This window comes from Pararge aegeria, chromosome 16 (genome assembly GCF_905163445.1).
Source record: "Pararge aegeria chromosome 16, ilParAegt1.1, whole genome shotgun sequence".
NCBI lineage: Eukaryota > Metazoa > Arthropoda > Insecta > Lepidoptera > Nymphalidae > Pararge > Pararge aegeria.
This window is the reverse complement of record NC_053195.1, coordinates 12,250,884-12,275,399: the sequence shown is the minus strand read 5'-3', so window position 1 is coordinate 12,275,399 and position 24,516 is coordinate 12,250,884. Positions and strand designations below refer to the sequence as shown.

Below are 24,516 nucleotides of genomic sequence, written 5' to 3'. Positions count from 1 at the left end.
CAAAAAAATAAAAGATTTTTCAAAATGTGGGATTCTTACGTAAACGCGTTGGATTGTTATTGTAAAAAGAAAAAAAAAGGCCTCGTGCTTTTACATACGACTAGTTAAAACTAGTAATCAATATTGCTGAGAGTTTAATTTAATGTATGATAAAAATTTAACAACAAAATTGCGTAATATTTGCCCCCCTCTCCAACGTAACATTACATGAGATTTGAATCGACCCCCTCCCCCCCTTAAACATCTCACGTATTTTAAGACGCCGCTTGGAGATGATCCGCACGCGTATAGTATACTGGATCAGGTGCCTACTTACGTAGATACTCCGTGGTTTCGGGCTCAATTAAGTCAAAAATATGGTTATTAAGAACATATTTTTTTCTCTGGGATAACTACATAGATTACATTACTAATAGTTATTTCCGTTCCAACCTAATTAAGCAACACCCAGCACCTTAAATACGAGTAGGCTTTTGTTATGTACGCATCAAAAGTGCCACCTATGGGCCTACTTAAATAAAGATATTTTTTACTTCGACTTTGACTATAAATTAAAGCTGAAAAAATATAAAATGTACTTTAAAAATCGTCGCCCAAAAGTGCCGCAGTTTCCGGATCCACGGTTTCAGTCATACTCATCTGCATGTCCGCCCACTCCTCTCTCTGGTTGTCTATGAAGTAGTATATCTCTAGGATTCTATCCCTGTTTCGTTTTATTTCGTTACTGAAAAAAAAAATGATAACACGCTAAAGTTTTGAGATCAATGTCTGCGGAACTAATTTAACTACTTATTGTTTCATACATGTTAGGGATATTATCTTTGCGGCCGATTGGCGACCCTGCTTTCTGAGTCCAAGACCGTGGGTTCGATTTCCACAACTGGAAAATGTTAGTGTGATGAACATGAATGTTATTCAGTGTCTGAGTGTTCAAAACATTAATGTTCATCAAACAATCATTTTCCAGTTGTGGAAATCGAACCCACGGCCTTGGACTCAGAAAGCAGGGTCGCTACCCACTGTGCCAACCGGATGTCAAAATATTAAATAATATAGTTCCTAATTAAATAAAAAAGAACTTTTTTTATTGTATGTGGAAATCATTGTCAGAGATTAATGTTTTATTTGTTTCGATTGTATAAGAACTAGTATGCCTATAACATTATGAGCCAAACATTTCGGATATATTAATAATATTTTAAAATATAACACAAATTTAAAAAAGCCGCCATTTTTTTTACTTTAATCTGCCAAATTTTATAACTGCGCCTGATTGGAGGAACAGAGTTTGTTTACATGTCATGTGATATAACGAATGACATTAGCGTTTCGTTTCATATTTTGTAGTATTCGTATGTTACCAACCTAGGTAGCCTAATAAAATATTAACTAATCTGTCATTCGGCCTCAAGTATATCCTAATGTTAATCTGTAGATGTCCAGCTTTATAATGTTTCTGATCGGTTCGATTTTTTATTTTTTCAATGAAGGCAGTTTTTTTAAAAGTACTCTAACAGATCCATTTATTGATCCCTCAAACTTGTTAAAATGAGACAAGTATTACCGTATTGTTTTACAGGGATTTATCATATTAACAAGGTTTTGGTGTATAATGGCATTATGTTTTAGTGACGGTTGTAATTAGTATTTTTAAATATATCAGTTAGGCCCATCCTATGGTTCGAAATAGTTGTGGCAGCGAACATCCGCTGATGAACACAGCTGATTAATTGGATCGTTGATCCAAGTTGATAACTGGCTTTGTGTGTGCTCACAGATGTTGCAAGTTTTGTGGTACAGAATCTTAAGTAATAAGCCCTTAAGGCCGTAAACTTACTCATTAGCGCCTTGAACAAGTTCGTCTCGCCAGTTGTTGGCGCGCGTCATGAGCAGATCTTCCCGCGCGTCGATGAACCTTATATGGTTATCAGATGATTGCGCCACTAGATTCATCATCAGATCTCTATCCATCATCACCTAAGACATAAATGAACGCGAATACGTAGGTAATGATTATTATGAAAAACCTGCATAATTACCTATCTAGTTTTTGAATTCTTTTAAGGAATCGATCTCATTATGGACTTCGTTAAGTAATCGCAATGATCTTAAGGATGACTTAACTGCACCGTTATGTTAGTGGAGTCATATTAGAATAAGAATTGATTTAAAATTGCGATAACTCAACTACGTATAGAACATATAATATTCAATAACATAGCGTGGCGATGTGCCGCGGCCTGTATCGCCACGCCAAAAATAAGTTCTACCCTCGCCTATAGATGTTTCACATCAAAAAATATAAATAAAGATGAATCGACCAGCAGCAGAAGGCAAACTCACTTCAAATAGTTCAGGCGGTGCATCTCCCAGCAAAACCTTGTTGCCGAGTAATTTGGACAGTGCCTCGAACTGCCGCATAGACCACATTCCTTCATGTTCGCGCCACGCTCCAAAAGCGTTGCGGGAAACTTCTAACAGCTTAGTTATCATCTCTGTCATGTTCACTGCGAATTGAACTCTGGACTCCTGGAGTATTAAAAATATTTTTTTTCAAATTTAGTGACTAAACTTAGTGACTAATTTGTATAGATTGTTTAAAACTCCCGTCCCTTTTTATCTACTTTTTCTCTGCTGATTATCGTATCCTGACCGCTAAGGTGCGAAAGACAGTTGTCTGTTTCCTGACACGTATTAATAAGAAAGGCCTCCTGCCTTCCTTATAAGTGCCGATTTAGTTGTACACAAATCTCTAAACTTATCTTAATTAGATATTCTTCCTTTAAGCGAAACTCACAAGCCTATCAAACAATCTATTATTTCTATTATTTAATCTGTTGTCTGGTAAAATAAATAAATATCTATTATTTAATCAGTTGTATGGTCGGTTATAAGCACGCCTGTCCTATCATCTCTAGTCTATTAAATTGCTGCCAATCCTTGTACTTTTTCTTATATTGTCTTGCATGTCTTATCAATAAATACAAGTTTCCCTACGACAAAACTTTGTTTTTTTTCTGCCAATTACTACAGCAGATCCCTAACCAAATCAATGACCAAACCTCGCATTGCTCGTATAATGTCATCTCTATGCTCATAAGCTTCTTCCATAAGTCGAAGATGACATCGTTGAATGACTCCCCCACGTCTATGATGTTAGGTTCTAGCTGCTCAATAGTTGCTTGCTTGTTAGTGAATTTTAATATTATTTCATTCATTTGGCCGACCAATGGTTTCTTCTTTTCTTCAAATTCTTCAACAACTCTGTAAAATTCATCAATTTCTTTAGAAACTTATAGTTTATATACATGTTGATAGATTTTCGTATATAGCGATAAGGCCGTCACTTGTTTTTACAATTTTTCTGTATTTTTTGTGGTATACAATAAAAGTGTATTAATTTATTCATAATTTCTATGTTGTTACGTTGATGGACGTTTGCCCTCATTTCAGATCGGCGTACATGAAACAAGGTTTAATGCGGCCTTTAAACAGGCTTGACTTTTATTCAGGTCATGTCACCATAATCTCTACTTAAGTAGGTTATTTATTCGAAATGCTTTTCATGAATGAGTAGGTGTACTTGCAGTTAAATTTAATGTGTTTTGGTTAAAATCCTAACTTAATTATAGATGATACGCACGCTTTGCTTTTTATAACACTATCGTCCAGCGCATTGTCGACGAGGTCTTTGAATAATCTTATTTCGTTTTGCCTCATGTTATAAGCATCTTGAGCGAAATCCACTAATCCAATCATTGTTTCAACGTACTGTTCCTTGTATCTGAAATAAATTAGGAAACCGTTGAATGATTTTATTAATTGTCGAATTGAATGTCTGTTAAAGGTGGTAAGTTATTGCAACAAATAAAAATAAAAACTATTCTACTGCGGAACATTTGTGTTATATTTTTTATTGAAAATGTTAAAATAAAATTTGTAACTAAACTAAATAATGTAAACATCATATCCGCGTGGAATTGCACCATTTCCGCGCACAGAACAGCAGGTAGATTCTTTGCGCAAATAATGAACCAATGAAAAAAATTTAAGATTTTTTTTGCACTTATGGCTTCATTGCATCAGGGTCTCCACGGCTAGCGGAACAAATATGTAATACTCTATTAGGGTCCACTGACCCCTTTTTCGCGCATTTTTTTCAAACCTTAATGCATACAAATTTATTAATTATCCCTTGTAGCTAATTGTGTATTAGCAATGCTAGTGAGCTTCTGCTTGAATCCCACTCTGCAGGCAGAGTGGCGGACTTAGCCCCCTGTTGGTTGCTCGAATTCCGCTCCGGATCCGCAACCACCCAGCGCCACCGCCACAGCCCGCCAAACCACATAAGAGCAGCGTGCTGTATAAATCTCTCACTCCTGTTTGAGAAGAGGCTTGGTATGTGCAGCGAACCATTAAAAATCTCAGTATGAATTTTACGCCAATACACACATCGCCATCTAGCCCCAAAGTAAGAGTAGCTTGCGTTATGGGTACAGATGACTGATGAATATTCATGTAAGTAATACTAAAATACTTATAATGTACAGATTGCAGTCAAGGGATGCGATCTCAGCCAGCAGGCTACCCTGTTTGGACCTAAGGATAACCGTTATATTAAATGGTATATGGCTATATTACGTAATATATTTTTAAGTACTGTTCATAGAATCCAAGTAGCTCGCCGCCAACTTTAAGCAGAATTGAACCATCTGGATCTTTCTCAAACATTGATTCCAGCAACTCGGGTCCACTTAAATATTCAACGAAAGAAAGAGCGTAGAACTTGACTCTGGCTTCGTATTCTTCTCTCGCTACTCGTTCCTTTTCTGTCTTCTCATCTGCCTCACCTAATTTGCGGAGTATACCCCTACATAGAGAAAATTGACGTTAGTTAGTAGTCTCTCAATGCAGTTACAGATAATTAAATTTTATTCGTGAAAAGAAGGGGTGGGACGTGGGAGTTATGAGCTTATTGAGTAAGCGTACGCCTACTTACTTAATAAGATTTTCGGAAATATGGTACTTACCGAAAAACTGCCCTGCCAGTTTCCCTATCATCTTCGCTAACAAGTTTATAGTCCAAATACGTCACTCTGGTGAGCGCTGATTTCAGAAACTGATAAGTCATTGGGTCATCGCAACAAGGATTGCCTTTGAAACTTACGGAGCGCAATTTACGAAATCGCCTCAGGTATGACATCTTAAAAAGTAATAAAACTTAAATTATTTAGGTCAACCCTGGCAGCAAACGATCGGTCTGAAAACGTTTTTAAATTATCCAAAATTTAAAAAGTAATTATTAGATGCTCCTTCTTGTTTGTTTTTAATCATCCATCTTCCTCAGCCTATGAATGTCTTTGGGCTTGGCTTTTTCTCGAGAGGGGCTTGGAACTTAGATCATCCATTCTATTCCATTCCGCGGATTGGCAACCAAGATTATCTAAATGTCAAGGACAGTAAACTAGTTAAGTAAAAAATATCAAAGAACCTAATTACTGTTTTCATTTATTACCTCCTTGAAATCTTCAATGAAATTGTCGCCAATACTAAAAACCAATAGATTTTCAAGAGTATCCATATTCTCGAGTTTTCTTATCTTGTTATGGAAAAGCGTGAGAACTTCAAGACTGGCAAGTGCTTGGAGATTTTCAATTTTTTCTATTTTGTTAAACGACAAGTCCAATTCATTGAGACCAGTCAATTGGTCTAAATTTTCAATTTTCTCTATCAAGTTATGTGCTAAGGTTAACTTCTTTAGTGATTTCAGCATCCAGAGATGGTCGATTCGCAAAATATTTTGGAATTCTAAACGAACTATGGGAGCTTCGTCTAGATGGACACCTTCCTCTGCGAATAGCCTTCCCGCTTCCTCCGTTGGTCCTAAAAGATTACCAGTAATAAAGCGTCGCGTCGATACTCATTCAGCGTTGGATACACTATGATCGATAGTCTTGATAAGATTACCGATTCAAAAGATGCTCTTGCAAGTATAGCTATTACGAGCAGACCCGTACGACCGGTCCTCATTTTCAGGTACTTTTTTAACAAATGCTAACTGATGATGATCCCAATACAAAAGAGATGTATTAATATTACATACAACCGACGTTGATAATTAATGCATTCTGTACAAAAATTCCAAGTTGGCAACCCTTAAGAAAGAAACTGAATACAGCAGATCATTACTGGCAGTTCATTCATTGTTCGAAATTAAATAGGGCTGGCCTACAAACCGACTTTATAGAGCACGACGCGCGGGCTCACAACAAACGGTTCTCCAGAGCTTACCAACGCCATTGGCATCCCTTCGTTGGCTTTCGACATACGAAATATAAAGGTAGTTAGTTCTATGTTTATGGAGGAAGTTTTACTATTCATAATATAGTGAGCAAGTGAAGAAGCTTGCTCAAGATATTAAAATAGTTAGGAATTACCATTGTAAAGTGCGAAAAATAACTAACGATGACTGCAAGAAATTAAACAATAATAAGCTAAAAATCATTAGTTGTTACCATACTCCAATATGCAGCGTGTAAGCATTTCATTGTCTATTACGCCTGGTTCTATATCCGGGTGGATTATAAGACTATTTAAGGATTTATTTTCAGCCATTGTTATTAAATAAAGTTTAATTTTATTTAAAAAAAACTCAGATTAGATCTTAGTATTAGCTTGTTGCTTGACAGTTGCTATGATAAATTAACTTGTTATTTGTCATGGTAATATGAGCAATTAATTCAGCAACCTTATTTCTGAAATAATTGCAGAGGTTCAGAGTTCTTACAAATCTCATACTACTAGTAACCAGCCAGTAAGACAAGTAATTCTGATAGTTTACTTTATGATACTTTAAACAACTATCATAATTTTTTTTCAATTACGTTATTTTGGCTTTTTTAATTCTGCGTATAAATCATAACTATTTGTATTCGAATATTGTGAATCCATTTTATAAATATAATTATACTTCTGCGTAAAATGAAACTTGTTATCTATTTTGCACATTTGACAGTTGACTTTGTCAACCTTGTGAGAAACTTGAAAGAAGCAGACAGATTAAAATATTTTTACGTCTACTCGGGTGACAAGTGAAATCGGTGAAATTGAAATTATTTATTTATTTATAGGATTGCGTTATAAAAATGTCGTTTTTCGGAGTAGGGAATCCTTTTGCTACACCGGTTGGTCAGAAAATAGGTAAAAATAAATCATTGTACTGAATATATTACATAAATTTTTCAATCCTATGACCCAAAATTGCCTTTCGTTTTGTTGCGCATTATGAAGTAACAATTTCTCTTTGTCTTGATCAAACAGTTCGTTTGTTATTCCATGATTAAATATATTATATCTACATAATACGGAATCTAGTGAGAAACAGTTTTAATTGGTGTTAATGGGGTTGACTCCCATGTTCATAACTACCTACTACGTACGTTAAATGTTCCAGAGCAAGCTACAGATGGATCGCTACCGTCGGAAAATTGGGCCCTTAACATGGAAATATGTGATATTATCAATACAAGCACTGACGGTCCAAAGGATGCCGTAAAGGCAATAAGAAAAAGATTCAATCAAAGTGCAGGAAAAAACTATACTGTAGTAATGTATACGCTGACTGTGCTTGAAACCTGTGTCAAGAACTGTGGAAGGGTTTTTCACGTCCTAGTCTGCAATAAAGAATTTATTAATGAACTGGTAAGTAATTTTACTACCATATTTGTCCAACTGGAATATCTGATTTCCTATGCAGTTTTATGTTACTTCTAGAATAAAAGGAACCTATGTCATAATCTACTACATAATATCTGTGTTTTTAATATCATATGCAATTTAAGCATGTTTGTGTTCTATACATCCACCCATCTTAATATCCTTAGGAACTTTAAACCTGTAGTAATATCTTAATATCATGCTTATAAGTATTTGTGATAGGCCTACATAAATAAACAATTTCTGAAGTTTACTGTACATATCAAATAAATATTTTTGCTTTGATTTTTTTTTCTTAATATTGTATGTTTAAAGCACTAGTTGTTGCTCATAACTTCTTCACATAGTAATATTTATTTGAAGGCCTTTATTATTCTCTGACCACTGAACTACCACTATGCAAAAAACATGTTGCTTTATGGCTTTGTCTAAAACAAAAATTAAATCTATCCCCATAAATATCTAGGGATTAGAAGTAGCATATGCACTATTTTAGACTATGATCTATATCTGTGCTAAATTTCATGAAGATCCATTTGGCCCTACTGGTTTAATTAGTAACAAAAATACATGCAAACTTTAGCATTTAGTAATAAATAATTTAATATACTACCCAAAAGTAAGTGTAGCTTTGTACTATGCATACTAAGTCACCTGATGACTATTTACACAAATATAGAATATTATACATAAATTCTTATACTATACAGATAAATACTCAGACACTGAAGACCATTCATGTTCATCACACAAACAATTTCCAGTTGTGGGAATCAAACCCAAAGCCTTGGACTCAGAAAGGGTTGGTTGGCATTTATAATATAGATATGTTCTAGGCTGAACATCTATGATGTATACTGAACATATTTTTGTAGCAACCTGTGTGGTACCAATGCGATGTTATAATGCATGAATGTTGTGATGCGGTTAATTTGCCTAAGTATAGGTCTGCATTGTTTATTAGTTATCATAGTGTACAGTAAAAGCATACTGTGTACATTTATGTGGAAATTTGACTTGTTTAGTTTTTTTAAAAGATTAATAAATAATAAATTAAAATAATAATGCTTGAGAGTTATAAAATCTCTAGGTTGAAATATATAACTTCATTATTCTTCAAACCTATGTCCATTTCCTCCTGACACTAAATCTAAAAGTTAGTTGCTTAGCCATTGTTGTGAAGTCAACATCCAGTAAGGATGCTCAAGTGAAACTCGCTTATAACATTTCATTTCATTTGTGTCTCATGTATGAATACAACACATATTATTGTATGCTCAGTTTAAGACAGTGTTTCAAAGTCACTACTAATGATAAAAGTATGCTTGACTGATTATTTGTTTTTTATCTCTAAATTGATTCAGTTCAGTGGCTTCACATTACCTTGATTGATTGTGAAGACTAATAGGTGCCTAAACATTTAGAATCTAAGCCAATGTAATATGAATGAACATTACTACTAGCGTCTTGTTAGAATAAACATTATTAGCCAAGTGTGAATTTAATATTAGCTTTAGTTTTAAGTTTACAAATGTAGTTATGGCCATCATCTCTATAATTCTTTGCACTTTCAAGTTCTAAAAAAAATGCTGTAGCAATTTATGAATTTCATATAACTGCGTCTAAATAGTATGTATGGTCTAATATATAGTCTAGTATATTCGAATGAAAAGGTTGGTAGGCTGATTCTATCAAAACATACAGAACAATACAAAAACCTTAAGAGGTAGTTTGGGTAAGTCCAAATTATGGAAATACTCAAAATTGTTTTTATATATTAAAGTAACTAGTTATATATACTAATTAACTTCACACAGGTTGTTTATGCTATGCCAAATCGACCACTTTTGAACCTTACCCCTTTAGATTTTGCTGATTTTTTTTTATCTTTTTCTACTTGATGAAAGACGTTTTTCAGAATTTTTTTAAATTCATTTATCCAACCCAAATAAAGTTATGAAGCTTTAAAAAAAATGGCTCTTTTATTTTCAAATAGCCATAACTCTCTCAAAAATTGACCTTTCGGGTAATTTTTTTTTTTCAAAATATTTGTTTTTAATTGAATTTTTTTAAAAAATAAATAAAAAAAAAATTTAACATGATTGCTTCTATGAAATAATCGCGTATTTTGTATAACATCGTTATTTTTTCGAAGATCGTCGTTCTAAATTTTTTTTTTTTTTTTTAAAAAAAACTTCAGTCAATTCAACAATAATTATCCCTGTGTAACCCAGAGAGGGCCGATTTTTTTTTCTATTAAAACTGCATGATTGGTCTACTGATTGGAATTAAGACAGGCTATTAGTTGCCGCTATATTGAAAAATAAAGAAAGTAGCAAATGAGTCCCCTAGCCAAAATTTTTAAACTCCTGTGCCCATGAATAAATTTCCTTATATACTTTTTCACAAGGGTGCATTAAGGACCTATCCTACCCTGCCTGTAGCATTAACAAAGCTTTAAGTTTAAAGTTATTAAATGTGATAACTCACTAGATTGCAAGACATATTATTTAATTAATTATCAAAAAATAAAATTTGGAGTTTCATTGTTTTGGTATACTAGGTATTGTCTGTGTCCTTCGCGTTTCGTAAAGTTTTTAGCAAATCCTGTAGGAACTGTTTTATTTCCTGAGAGTAGAAAAGTAGCCTATGGTACTTTCTGTCCTTTAAGCTAACTCTATGCTGAAAATCAATTTCATTGGTTGCCTAGTTAGGATGTTAAGGAACGAAAAATAGACAAACAAACTCATTATTGCATTTATTATATTAATAAGTAACGATTAAATTTCAGGTTAAACTTATTGGCCCCAAAAATGACCCACCGACAGTGATTCAAGAGAAGGTGCTCAGTCTTATTCAGTGCTGGGCTGATGCATTCCAGAATCAACCTGATTTGCAGGTGAGTAAGAGACCTATTAATTTTACTTATTTTATTTAGACAGATTTTAGATTAGACACATAAAACAGGTCTTAACTGAATAGCCACTTTTTCTCCGCATACAAGACAACTGGTAAAGCTTGATGTATTTAAATTAAAAGCCCTACAATGAGAATATTACCATTTTTTGTGACAATACGTTATATATACAGTATATACATAAATCTCCATCTGTGCACTGACATGCACTCTATACATTATAATAATAATAAATAAATAAATAAATAAATATACTACGACAATACACACATCTAGCCCCAAAGTAAGCGTAGATTGTGTTATGGGTACTAAGATAGCTGATGAATATTTTTTTATGAATATAATACACATAAATACTTATAATATAAAGATAAACATTTTCCAGTTGTGGTAATCGAACCCACGACCTAGGACTCAGAAAGCAGGGTTGCTGCCCACTGCGCCACACGGCCGTCATACATGCACAAAAGAACTACCTACCCAAATTATTTTATATAGCTCGTATTGGAGGGGGATTTTTCTATTTTATGCCATGTTACTGCTTTATGCATACCCTGGCCGAAGACCCTGTACACGCCGCTGCATATATGTTTACAAAGCGGCTATCAGCAAGTGGGTAGGACTTCGACACTTTCACGGGGACGAGTTCGAATCCCAGCACCTCTAACTTTTCTAAAAAGTTATGTGCTTCAAGGTGAAGGGAAACATCGTGAGGAAACCTGCATGCCCGAGAGTTCTCCGTAATGTTCTCAAAGGTGTGTGGAGTCCACGAATTCGCACTGGGCCAGCGTGGTGGACTACGGCCTTAACCCCTCCTCATTGTGGGAGGAGACCCGTGCAATGTAGTTTGCCGGTAATAGGTTGATATGATGATGTGCATGATGAATACTTATAATACACAGATAAACACCCAGACACTGAAACACATTCATGTTCATCACACAACCATTATCCATAGTTGTAGTTTGTAGTTGCGGGCATAGAACCCACGGCCATGGACTCAGTAGCAGGGCCGCCGCCCACTGCTCCAGTTGGCCGACACTATTAATTTAACTTTCTTAATTTATTTCTTAATACTGAATTAGACAAAAAAAAGTCACAGCGTACATAAATTAGGTTTCAGGAGAACCTTACCTAAGCCAATACATTAAAACACAAATACAATGTTTATTTAATGGTTGTACAATCTAAAATAATGAATGTTTTTGCAATCTCCTATTGTTCTTTACAAACTTTACAGTATAATTTTTACGCTTTAAATTACAATGCAATGTTACATGAACCGTTATCATGAATTACATAAAACAAAAAGAGAAAATCTAAATACTATCCTATATCCTAGGCATACTGTTATTTAATTATGAATGATATACAATATGTGAAAATCTAAGTACTTTTGCAAGCATAAGCCTACTGCCATAAAAACGCTTACACCCTTCCAAATTTCTATATCGAAATGGTGTTTTACCACCACTACAATTTAGCCCTTGACTGCAATCACGTGATTTTGCATGCTCACATGCTCCTAGATGTAGTATATACAACGTGTAAATGAAAACCGAGCTAATACTTCACAGGCTTCGGGGGTACATTATACTCGTATGTATACTCTATCGCCATCTTCGATAGATGGGCTATCCATCGTCGGCCGGGCGGGCGTCCTAGGCTTTTAGTTTCTCAGCAACATCGTTATAGACTAGATAATTAATTGTCCAGTAAAATTTCCCATCAGTGTTTTTTTTTTGCACGATTTGTCGCCCTTAATATCTGACCGCCCTAGGCCTAGCGTCATCTAGTAGGAAACGTTGCAGTTTCGATCTACAGTCGCCATAATACTGATGTGAAAGGCATATACTAATTTCGGCATCGACGGTAGGAGAGCCGTAGCTTAATTGGTGAAAGCGCTCAGGCCGCGATTGCCCGAGAGTCGCAGGTTCAAATCCTGTCGGTTCCGAAATTTTTATATGCATTTTAAATTTATAAAACTCGATACTGTCTGCAGCGCCATCTGTCGGGCTGATTTGTGAATCTAAACCATATAAGCATACCAAAAAATCATTCAAATCAATCCAACCGCTTAGGAGTACAGTGACATACACACGTACAGTAGAAATATATATATACTTCGAAAATGCACACATCGCCATCTAGCCCCAAAGTAAGCGTAGCTTGTGTTATGAGTAATAAGATGACTGATTAAAATTTTTGTGAATAATATACATAACTAATATAATATACATATAAACACCCAGACACTGAAAAACATTCATGTTGATCACACAAACATTTTCCAGTCGTGGGAATCGACCCCACGGCTGGACTCAGAAGGCAGGGACATTGCCTACTGCGCCTATAGGCCGTCAAATATAAAGATAGTATAGCTATGGATGAAATGCTTGATGTTATAATAGGATTTTTCCATACGCTTTAATCATAATATTTGTATGTAGGGCGTCAGTCAAGTGTACACCGAGTTGCGTACCAAAGGTGTCGAGTTTCCGATGACGGATCTTGACGCGATGGCGCCTATTTTTACACCGCAGCGAGTGAGTATATTTTTTTTATTATCGTTCTTTGTATCTACACTTGTCTGAAGACCTGGTAGCCTAGGTGGTGAGAGCTGGCTATCCGACATACACCTCTAACTTTTTATTAAGCTATTAAAATATCACTTGCTTTAACAGTGAAAGAAAGCATTGTGAGGAAATCGCATGCCTGAGAGTTGTCCATAACATCCTCAAAAGCGCGTTAACTCTCATATCTATACTATAAGCCCTAAACCCTTCGAATTTTGAGAGGAGAGCCCGGTGTGCAGATGAGATAAAATGAAGAAAATATCCACTTATAAAAAACTTAAGAATATGCATTGTAAGAGTAATAAAAAGCCTACCCTTAAGTATTTATAACTCGTACTCGTATTTTGTATAATCTGCATACCCTGTGCATACCCTCTATGCATGCCACTGCGTGTCAGTGATAATAGACCGGATTTTTTTTTTTTTAATAGAGCGTACCCGATGGTGGCGATGCCATAGTGGGATCTCCCCAGCGAGGTGCTGTCCCGCAGACTTCGCCTAGTCGCCCATCGCAGGAACAAATTGCTGGTGCGGTAAGTGAATTGTTGTTGGCGATCTCTAACACGAAAATTGTATATGTGCTATCACGTCGGGGTCACGAATAGGCATGATGACAGTAACAAAGAACGGCTAAAATATTCGCGTCTATATAATTCGCGTCTATATAATTCGCGAAATACTTATAGTTTCTATGCAAAAATTTAACTTTAATTGGATATATACTTTGTTTCGAAATGTACAAATTCTTACAAATAATTACGGATCGAAAATAACTCTTTCGTCATCATATTTCGTCAGTTTTTCATTTAATCTACTACTACAATAAATAGTGAAAAAATAACGGAGATAAGATGCCACCTTTAGATACACCATCCGCCAATTCGCATAGGTCCGAATAATTCCGCCCGAAGATGGTCTGTCGGCTTTCCCGAGTTTATTATTAATAAAAACTTTGCTAAGCTTTGTCGGATAAACTTTTATGAGATGACAACTTACCATGGTCAACTGTATCGAAGGCGTTTCTGAAGCCTATCGGGTATAGTAGTCCGCTTAGTCAATAAATAAAATATATATAACGACAATTGACACATCGCCATTTAGCCCCAGAGTAAGCGTAGCTTGTGTTATGAGTAGATAATAAGATAATTGAACTAAATATACATAAATTACCTACTTATTATATATAGACAAAAAACCAGACATTGAACATATCCATGCTTTCTTCACATATATTTTAATGACTTTCCGCAGAGCAGTTGTGGTGTCTAGAAGCCAGATTGTTTTCAGCCTAACAAGTTCTTAACTCTGCGTATTGATCGAAGTATTCTTAATAAAAGAACTAATAAAACTGTTATCCCTTCAGTAAACACTAAAACGGCCTTTGCTAATAAACAATTTTAAAAACATTCAGTCTTATATATAACAGAATTAATATAGCACTTAATATATACCAATTAAAGTTTTACGATTATAAAACAAAAAATAATCAAAACACACACACACACTTACACACATGCACGTACACATAACATAATCTGAGTGCGATTGACTGCATGTTTTACTCGCATGTCAGAAATAAATAAATGTATTATATAAATAAATTGAAATAAAAATGTCTTTTCTAATGGAAGATCGGGAACTTCTGGCACAGGTTTTTTAACTTAACAGAACAGTTCACCTACATCTGCTATTGTTTTATGTGAACAAATAAATTTTCATTTCAAAACTCTAAACTTCTTATTCACATACAGGTGACACTTTCTGACAGTCAGACAAGCAAGCTCCGCGCTGACCTGTCGGTTGTGGAGGGCAACATGTCGGTTATGAATGACATGCTCAACGAGCTTACAGCTCAACCCTACACCCAGCACCACGACACCGATATTGAACTGCTAAACGTGAGTATACTGACCTCATTTATGTTAACTCTTCAACGACCTACATTCCTAGTAATAGGTATAAAGAAGTCCTGTTTCACCAGCTCTGTTCAAAGTGAGTTAAATAATGTGCGGGACACGGGACGTTAGTCGCTCGTGCTGATTGCGTCAATTAACTGATATGGGAGTTTTTTAAACTGACACGAGTTGTACCTCAAAGCTGAGTTGTCAAATTCAAATTATAATTCCAAATTTCTTCAGGCACTTATGAAGCGTTGATACATATATGTTTACATAATTGTATGGGGATGGTGATAACTTCGTTTGCCAACTTAAACCTAAAGCTACGAGGGTTCCAAACGCGCCCTGGTCTAAGAAGAGCCCACATCAAACTGAGCCGCGTAATTATTTTTCATCTCTCAGTAAAGTAAATTAATAACTAATAAAATAGTCCTTAACATTATAATAGGGTCTTAACTTAAAACTCTTAAGTTAGAATGACACCCAGGTTTAGTCCTTACTGACCTAGAAGGACTTCTTATTATTCAGAAGATAAATATTCCCAGAGGGTATCCCACTAAAATACTAACGATGCGACTCTATTGATATAGGAGCTAGCAGATACACTGAAAGCCATGCAGAGTCGTGTGGCGGACCTAGTGGCGCGGTTGGCGGGCGAATCGCCCCTCACCGCAGACCTGCTGCTCATCAACGACCGCCTTCATAACTTGCTGTTACGTCATTCGCGCTTCCTCAACAACAGGTGAGCATTTAAAAATTTCCATTCGTAGTCCTCATTTACAGCTTATTACAGTCCATCGATGGACTAAAGGCCTCTCTCAATGTGAGGAAGGCAATGTAAATATATCAACTGTATTTTATGGCGTTCAGGATCGCCGCAACGGGCGGTGCAACCCCGTCTGCCATTTTGGGAGCTGCTATGGGTGTTCCCGGTACTACTTCACGTGAGTTAATATTATTTTTAATTTGAGTTAAGATTACTTTTGATCTTATTAATATTACATTCAAATTGCGATTACTTTCAAATTATTTTTCTTTTTAGCTTTTACTTTATAACTGAGCTTAAATTACTTTTAAATAAGGATTTCTTTTGAGCTCAAATTACATTCAAATTAAATTACTTCTGAACTTATATTACTTTCGAATTGAGGTTCCTTTTGAACTTAAATAACTTTAAAATCTAGATTGCTTCTGAGCTTATCAAACTACTTTCAAAGTGGTATTTCTACGAGTTTGTATTTCTTTCAAATTGATTTTATTTTAATTTCAAGTTAAGGAGCTTATATTATTTTTACTTACTATCGAATTGAGATTACTTTTGAGCTTAAACTAGTTTGTAAGGTGAGTTAAAGTAGCTAATATAATTTTTTGGTGTGTTTGACCAAATGTTGCTTCTTTTAATATTTCAGCAAAAAAAGTCGACGATGACGCCTTGATTGATCTGAGTGACGATGTACCTGACGTTGCTAAGCTGAGTAAGTAAAAATAAACATATTGTGTAAGGGCTATATAATTAAGATTACTTGAAGACTCCCCAGGGAAAGAGGGATAAACGATTAAAGCAAATATCTCTGAAAAAATGGTTTTAAAGTTATATATTAGTTTTAAAATAATGATTGAAATCTGAATACCATATTCTTTGTCAATTTAAATTAACCGTATATTAAAAAAAATAAACACAAAAATTTTACCCATAATTTGGAAATTATCACAAAAAAAATGACAATGTAATTTTATTATTCAATTTCAGTAATAATAAAATTTCCGCTTGAAATAATCGCATTTGTAAACTAAGTCAGAATTCAAACCGAGCAGTTTTGTCTGCGAAAGTTGACTAACCAGCCTTATAATGTACTAAAAAAAATACTCATTTCACATATATAATATAATAAAACCGAAAAAATACTTCAGAGGCTTTAGAGGTACATTATTTACTGCCTCTGAAACTTATCCGTAAAACCGAAACTAATTGTTTTTAAGTAAAGCAATGCCATAGTTTTTACTCAAAGAAATCAGATACAGCCCTAACATCACATGCAAAATAAAAACCGAGTGACTACTGCAACTTTATTAGGTACGTGTCGCGTAGCGTAGGTACTATGCCCGTGGCGGTCTTTTATCTTCAATAGGGTTGTCATAAGTAAACAGAATGTTTTGAATTAGTTTGTATGGAGAAATAAATGCTTCTTTTGTTTAAATATTTTTACAGGATGATTCCTAATGAAATACACTTATGCATCCTTCAACAATATTTCTTAATTCCGTCACACGTTGTATAGATGTTAATCCAGAAACATTTTGAGTTGTAAGTTTTCTCGGAATTACTATGCCGTTCTGTAGGTATTAACTACGTTGGTATACCTACACTTTGTTGTCACACGCGATTATGAAGTTTAAGTTTCTAGTAAAAAGGTTATTTGTTGCAATTCATATCAACAAATTTGTATTTATAAATTTAGTTATTTATTTTACATCTAACTACATAATTTATGGATAACTACAAGACAAATGAATGAAAGATGACATTAAACGTGATAAAAGACATGATATTAATATAGTGTACTATAGAAGCTATGCGAATTTTAAAATGTAAAATGTAAATTGTTGATATTGGAAAAGAGCAACTGCTAAGTTTCTTGTCGGCTCCTTCTCGGTAGAATCTGCCTTCCGAACCGGTGGTAGAGTTACTACACACAGACAGACTTGACGTTTCAAAAGTGCTTATATTAGGCCTACTTGAAATAAATGAATTTTTAATTTTTAATAATGAAGGTCATTCAATATATATATTTTTTTGCTATGATTTCAGCCGTGAATGATGAACAGACAGACAAATCTCCGAGCAGCTCGAAGGATGAGTTCGACATGTTCGCCCAGTCCCGGAACGTCACCTATGAAACTTCTAAGACCGGGTAACTTTTTTTAAGTTATACTTCTTTTGGCGTGTTAACAAATTAATATGAGTGTAAATTTTTACGATGCGTGACCGTGACACCGTCACAAAAAACCGACACCATGAAGTTAGCTATATTTAACATTTTAGTTTTTCTAAAGCTTTGACAGTGTACATTTTCAATTGTCAAAGTCTGCGGGCTCATTCCGGTGATTTAATTTATTAAATTGTACAAATACGAACACGGCAATGCCTAAGTAAAAACGCCTGAGCAAAGAAGATTCTAATTGATATAAACCCAGGCATCGCCTAAATCGAATGCAAAAATAAAACTTCCACCAACATGCCTATGAATCTCCTTAGGTTAGGCGTTACTTATTTAGATATGGCCTTATTCGTCGTTAGTGAAAACGGGCACTAGGCATACATTCATTTGACTTTCACAAATCTATGTTCACTAGGCAACTCATTCATGTAACGTAACTTGTTGTGATGAGGTTTTTTTTTATTAAATCATTATTTTTTACATTACCATTTTTTTTTTTTTTAAACTGTTAGTGTCAGTTTCCGTATTCCCTATTAATTACGCACCGCAGAATCGGTGTCGTAACTGAAGAGGGCGCCTAACGTCGTTAGACATCATTTATGAATTGGTGGAATGCTTTTTCACTTAGGCACTCTAGTACCCGATTTAAGCGTTTCCTAGGGTTAGTGAAAACGGTCATTAATGTTTCACAGAGGCAGCAGTTACGCAGATAACACAGAAGAGCAGCCGAACTCGGGATTAGCTGCTGCCACTAGTATGCGGGCCACGGGCGGCACACCTCTTGTGAGTATTGAAACAAGCACACAGACAACAAAAAAAAAACTTGGTGACGACATAATCATCGACATGAACTCGAATTTCAAATTCGGTAGGAAACAAATCATTACTTTGATTAATTCTTTTTATTTAAAATTAACTTTAAATTACTGAGAGTAGAGAAACATTTCTTATTTAATTTAACCCATTTTTCTCGTAATTTTACACTTAAAAAAAATTATAAATCTGCCAAATCCCTCCTCTCCTTCGCGTTATGTTGGGTAAAAATCGGCTTAAACACAGTCCCCTGAATACCTCACGTAATTAATGGTAGCCCCCTTATTAAATTGGTTGGATTAAATCGGTTACAAACAATGAAAACTGTTGAGGTCATCTGCACTAATAAAGTAAACTCGAATTTCAAATGGTGTATGAAAATGTTTCCCCGTTTTATTATTTTGTATGTGTGTGTTCTTATTAGTTTGCATTTCTGATTTATATCATACAAAACTTCCTCGTAGAAATGCGGACAAACGTAAGCTTTAAAACAAGGTTGATAAGGCCCATTTCACGAGGATTCCAAAGTTTTATTCCATTCTAAGACTGCAAGACGCTAATGTCTTTCTAGTTTAAAATTTATTTTTATTTCTATACTTAAAATTAAATATTTCTGTCTTGTTTAATTGATATTGTTTTCCATAATTTTGATTGTTATAATTTTTTTCATATACGTATTTTTATTTATTTATTTAATATTTATTTGATTATTTGATATTTGTCGGCAGCCAACCGGCATGGACCCGAGAGAGTTTGATGAGATATCAGCTTGGTTAGAGCAGGAGAAGGTGATACATTAATATATTTTGTTTTATTATACAGTGATTTTTTTATTTAGGAAGGCATAGGGGAAATAAAAGTCTATTAATTCAATTAGTAAATACACACACAACAATTCGTACTACTACTGCTAAGCTGACGGCTCTTAGTAGTTTTTTTGACTAATGACGATATACTGTTTGGAAAGGGGGTTATGGGGTATGGGGGGCCTATGCGTTATCAAAATATGATGGAATAATTGTTTTCTACAACATTTTATTGAGACCAATATCACGGTAGGAATAACTGCAAAAAGTTGCGTTTACATTGAAAGTCAAATAGGCAACAGAAAGATGGTTAAGATCGTTAAATGACTGTATTTGATTTCAGTATAAAACCCAGTAAACCAGAAGAACATGCTAAAAATTTTGTTTGAGGTACCTAACCTACCTAACTGCATTTTTTTCTACGGAAAAATTTCACAGAAAATTCTTAGTGGTAATATTAAAAGAATAATTCACTGACAGATGTACAATATACGTGATTAAATGTGTGTGTGTTTGGGTTAGGATTGTCAATATTCCTTCACGATCATCTTAGAATATAAATAATTAAAAAATTAACAAAATTCGTATCAAAAATAAAATTATAACAACTTTTTGTTTTCTGTTCTAAAACTGAGCAGAGGAAGTTTGCAATATTAACGTTATTATACAATGTTCTTCTTAATATAAAAACACATAATATAAATACATTTAATTTAAACATTTTTTTGTTACGGTATAGAATTTCCCCTTGCTGACCTAATAAATAAAATACCCTGTATATTATTAAATTTTCATTTCATTTGGTTTCTATTGTCGGCACTATGCACGTTTTCATTTCGTTTATTAATTATTTTGGATTGTTTCAATTTTTATTTTACGATTATATATGCTATTGTTTCCTTGTTTTGAGTATATTTATATATATTACATTTAATTACTAATACTCTACTACTAAAGCAATCATTAGGTGTCAAATGCTTATGTAATTAACAAATTCGTTTATTCCTTTTTTTAATATTAATTTTTGAAATGATTCGGTCTTTGTTTGCAGTAATTCTGAGCGTTATTCGATGCACATTTATCACGCAAACCTACTGTTTTATATCGAAGCCAAGGAAAAGCAGACTGTACTGTATAACACGTTTAATTTTTTTTCTTCCTCTACAAGTTTGCCCTTGACTGAATTATCATCACCTGTAGCCATATTAAAAGATTTCATCATCATCATCATAATATCAATCCTCTTCTCCCACAATTTCACTACGCTGGCCCAGTGCGGATTGATTAAAAGATTTGCTCGCCCGCAATCAAGGATTCGTTTTGGCACTTAAAACTCTGTGTCGACAAAGTAAAATGGACTTTATGTCATTCGAATTAGAGTCGCAAATCCTAATTTTCAGATATTTGCTTAAGAAACTTTCTGTCAAAAAGTTGAGTTTAAGAATTGTAGCCAAATTTGAGCTTTAAAACAATGTAACTAGGATCCATTTTACTCCGATGTCACTTCCATACTCGAAAACGACTCATCGATTGCGGGCAAGTAAATCTAATCTTGTTTTATAGCTACGGGTGATAAGTGATGTAGTCTAAGATGATATCGGGCTAACCTGTTACGGATGTGGCAGTTATATTAAAACCATAACTCTATATATATTGGTAGTGCTACTTTGAAACAAAAGGTTAATGTGTCATAACGTCGGAACAGTCAAGCTTTGACGTTTGAAAGGTGCTGTCAGCTAAGTGTGGCAAAAAAATGCGTGACTATTCCAATGTTATGCCACGTTTATTAATAAGGCGCTGTAGATACGTTTTCGCCATTTGAAATCTTGTACTAGGAGGGCATGATTCAAGAGAAGAGTTAGGTCATTAATTTTTAAAGGTCCATACCCAAAGGATGAAATAGGAACCTATTGATTATGTCAATAGGTTGTCCCTTTGTCCTGTCCGTTTGTCTGTCTGTCCGTCGGTCAGTCTTTCAGCAGGCTGTATCTCATGAACCGTTATAGTTACAGAAGTTGAAATTTTTAGAGATTACTAATTTCTGTTGCCGCTAAACAAAACAGAATAAGATCAATACTTAATTAGGTTCCGAAACGGCAGACAACATTTATAGATGGTGCCGTGGTACGGAACACTTTGTGCGTGAGTCCGACTCGCACTTGGCCGAATTTCAAATCAATCTTCATTTTCATATAGCAAGCCGCGTCGGAAGCAAACGGCGCACAGGAGAGCGTAACAAGCAGCGACTTTGACAAGTTCTTGGCTGAACGCGCCGCCGCAGCCGAAAACCTACCCAACGCCAATGAGAATAGAGCTCAAAACAGCTCCACACCACGACATCGACAGATCAAGAAGGACGAAGACACTATGTTCGCGCTCTGATTTGCTTCTAATGTGTATGTATGTTTGACGACTTCACTGCTATGCGAGAATAAAAAAAAAAGCTACTTTTTCTTATTGCAATGTTGTATTATACCGGTAATATAATTATTACCAATGAGTTGTATGTGGGATAGAATTCGTACACAAAACACAGGCGTTTAAAAACGGAATCGATTTTTTTAGTTATAAAGTAGTATGTTCTAGAGACAAAGGGCTGGACTGCAAATGACAAACCATCTGGTACTTTCGGAAGCTGAATATGACTATTACTTAAAATTTCACCATGAGGCCATCCATACTAATATTATGAAAGTGCGTTTTTTTGTTTGTCCCTACCGTACGCCCTGACCGAGCAACCAATAAATTTGATTTTTGGCATAAAGTTAGCTAAAAGGACGTAGATTAACATATGCATTTTTATCTCAGGAAAACAAACCTTTTCTACGGGATTTGTAATAAAACCGTTATGAAATTTTTATATTTTCAGTGACGCGATGACACAAAATAAAAGTCCGCCCTTGTTATAAAATTTTACCTACTTGTGACGTCACAAGGAGCTATCAATGTGATATTGCTATTGTTAGACAAATCTTAATTACTTGGGACATGCAGATCATAATCTTGACAACGTAGAGGTATGTACAGTAAATGGTTTCTGTATTTTAAAACTAAGAAATTCCGGTAATATATTCAAAAATATTATTTAAACCGTTGTTTCTTATAAATAAACCCTTGAAACTAGATTCTTACGAGCCGAACTCAGTTTTTGCAATTATTTTACTTTTGACGTCATTGCAGTCACGTTACCACAAACGGTTTGCTCTCCGGCATTTTTATTTATTCGAATTTACTTATTCAAAATTAACTTTAATTTCTGACGATTGCTAAATTCGGTGGCAGTGAAATAGTCAAACGACATTAAATGATATAAATGAAATACGTATTTTATAGTTATCAATGTTGTTTTTCGCATCGAATTATGTATTTATATAATGGAATATTCATGGTAATGATTAATGGTACCAATTTTGTTGTACGCAAAACTTAAATAAACTTTTGCAGTCCAATCATGCCCACTAACTTGCATTAGGGAAACTGGGTGGGCGTGAGCTGTATATCCTACTCTTCTTTAGGAGAGGACGCATGTGGAAAATTGGCTGATGACTTATCCACCTACAAGTATTACAAACAAGAGTATATATAAATAAAATGGAAGTGTGTTTGTAATTTCTTAATAACTGCCTCCAGAAAGAGACATACATTAAAACATTATGTTTGCCATAAGCTTATGTCGTTTAAAATGTAATCACACATATTATTTAAAATAAACAAATGAAAATAAAACAATAGAAAATGTTCTTTATGGACACACACGCACTTTTACACACGCAAAAGCGTACACATACACACCAACGTACCCACCTCTTAAATTAATAAATTTTCTATTGATATTCTATGATTTAATTTTGCATGTTTTGTTAAACGTTTATCATTGTGACAGCTATATGCACTACAGAAATGTTAACGTTTTTTTGATAAATTATATTATTATTATATGCAGATTGCTACATACAGTTATTTCCAAATTACAAACAGACATAATATTAATATAAATTCTTATGGCATATATGTCATACAATAGTTTTATAGAGACGCTAGTGGGTAAGCGTTCAAAAACTCGCAGTGAGTGCCCAATGAGTGAAAGGTAAAATCGCGCTGTACCTTTCCTTTACGAACGTTGTAAAAAGGATGGCACCATTTTTTACTCCTTTATAGATTTTAGTTACAAGTTTTGTGCACGATACCGTATTATAAATATTCTATAACAATAGCACGTCTTTAAAATGCCATCTGGTGCCTAGCTTATATATTTGAAATATTTTAAGTTGAGAAAAAATGTAATGTTGACAATTTTTTTTATGAAATATAATTAGATGTTTTATTGCGAATAAACGTGTTATTTTTATTATGAATTTCAGCTTTATTTATTCAAAATGGTTAGTTTAGGTTTTTTTTTCGTTAACAGTTTTTTTTAAGTATCTTTAGGCGCGGCCTTATGAGATTAATATTAATAAAGTAATATCATAATCAGCTTAAAATATTTCAATGCATTATGATTAACATAGGAAGTCGCAACCAGTGGTGTCTATTTGGGCATAAATGCATTGTCTATTGTTATCGGGCGTTTTGGGTAAAAAAAGATAAAGTGTTTATGACTTAACATGCATATCGTCGTGTTGTAATGCTATTATGCAAAAATGTAATGGATTATTAAAACGAAAAGTGCTAACAAAATCCTTTATTTTTAATATTATAGACGGGTTTATCACGGCCGATTGGCGCAGTGGCAGTGATCCTGCTTTCTGACCCAAGGCTGCTTGGTTCGATTCCCAGAACTGGAAAATGTTTGTGTAATGAACATGAATGTGGTGTTTTTTGCTAATTTAGCTAAACTATGCTAATTTAACG

At 34.5% G+C, this 24,516-nt stretch overlaps 2 protein-coding genes across 3 annotated transcripts; one reads left to right on the top strand and one right to left on the bottom strand.

The window, feature by feature from the left end:
* Positions 1 to 579: 579 nt before the first annotated feature.
* Positions 580 to 6,650, bottom strand: LOC120630489 (dynein regulatory complex subunit 3-like). Its single transcript, XM_039899733.1, has 9 exons — positions 6,516 to 6,650; positions 5,516 to 5,883; positions 5,031 to 5,203; positions 4,661 to 4,870; positions 3,644 to 3,784; positions 3,063 to 3,264; positions 2,344 to 2,529; positions 1,838 to 1,977; positions 580 to 724 (listed from the first exon to the last, which is right to left on the bottom strand). Exons 1-9 carry the CDS (start codon positions 6,613 to 6,615, stop codon positions 580 to 582), a joined length of 1,665 nt encoding a protein of 554 aa, XP_039755667.1. The 5' UTR covers positions 6,616 to 6,650.
* A 424-nt stretch (positions 6,651 to 7,074) lies between these two features.
* Positions 7,075 to 23,498, top strand: LOC120630250 (TOM1-like protein 2). 2 transcript variants are annotated; one of them, XM_039899401.1, is made up of 13 exons: positions 7,075 to 7,200; positions 7,454 to 7,701; positions 10,508 to 10,615; positions 13,084 to 13,179; positions 13,641 to 13,742; positions 14,961 to 15,107; positions 15,698 to 15,849; positions 15,978 to 16,051; positions 16,517 to 16,582; positions 17,917 to 18,019; positions 18,739 to 18,829; positions 19,588 to 19,647; positions 21,862 to 23,498. In XM_039899401.1, the coding sequence occupies exons 1-13, from the start codon at positions 7,146 to 7,148 to the stop codon at positions 22,045 to 22,047; spliced, it is 1,488 nt and encodes a 495-aa protein (XP_039755335.1). In that variant the 5' UTR covers positions 7,075 to 7,145; the 3' UTR covers positions 22,048 to 23,498. The 2 variants fall into 2 exon arrangements, with proteins under 2 accessions (XP_039755335.1, XP_039755336.1); XM_039899402.1 differs by lacking the exon at positions 19,588 to 19,647.
* Positions 23,499 to 24,516: the final 1,018 nt, after the last annotated feature.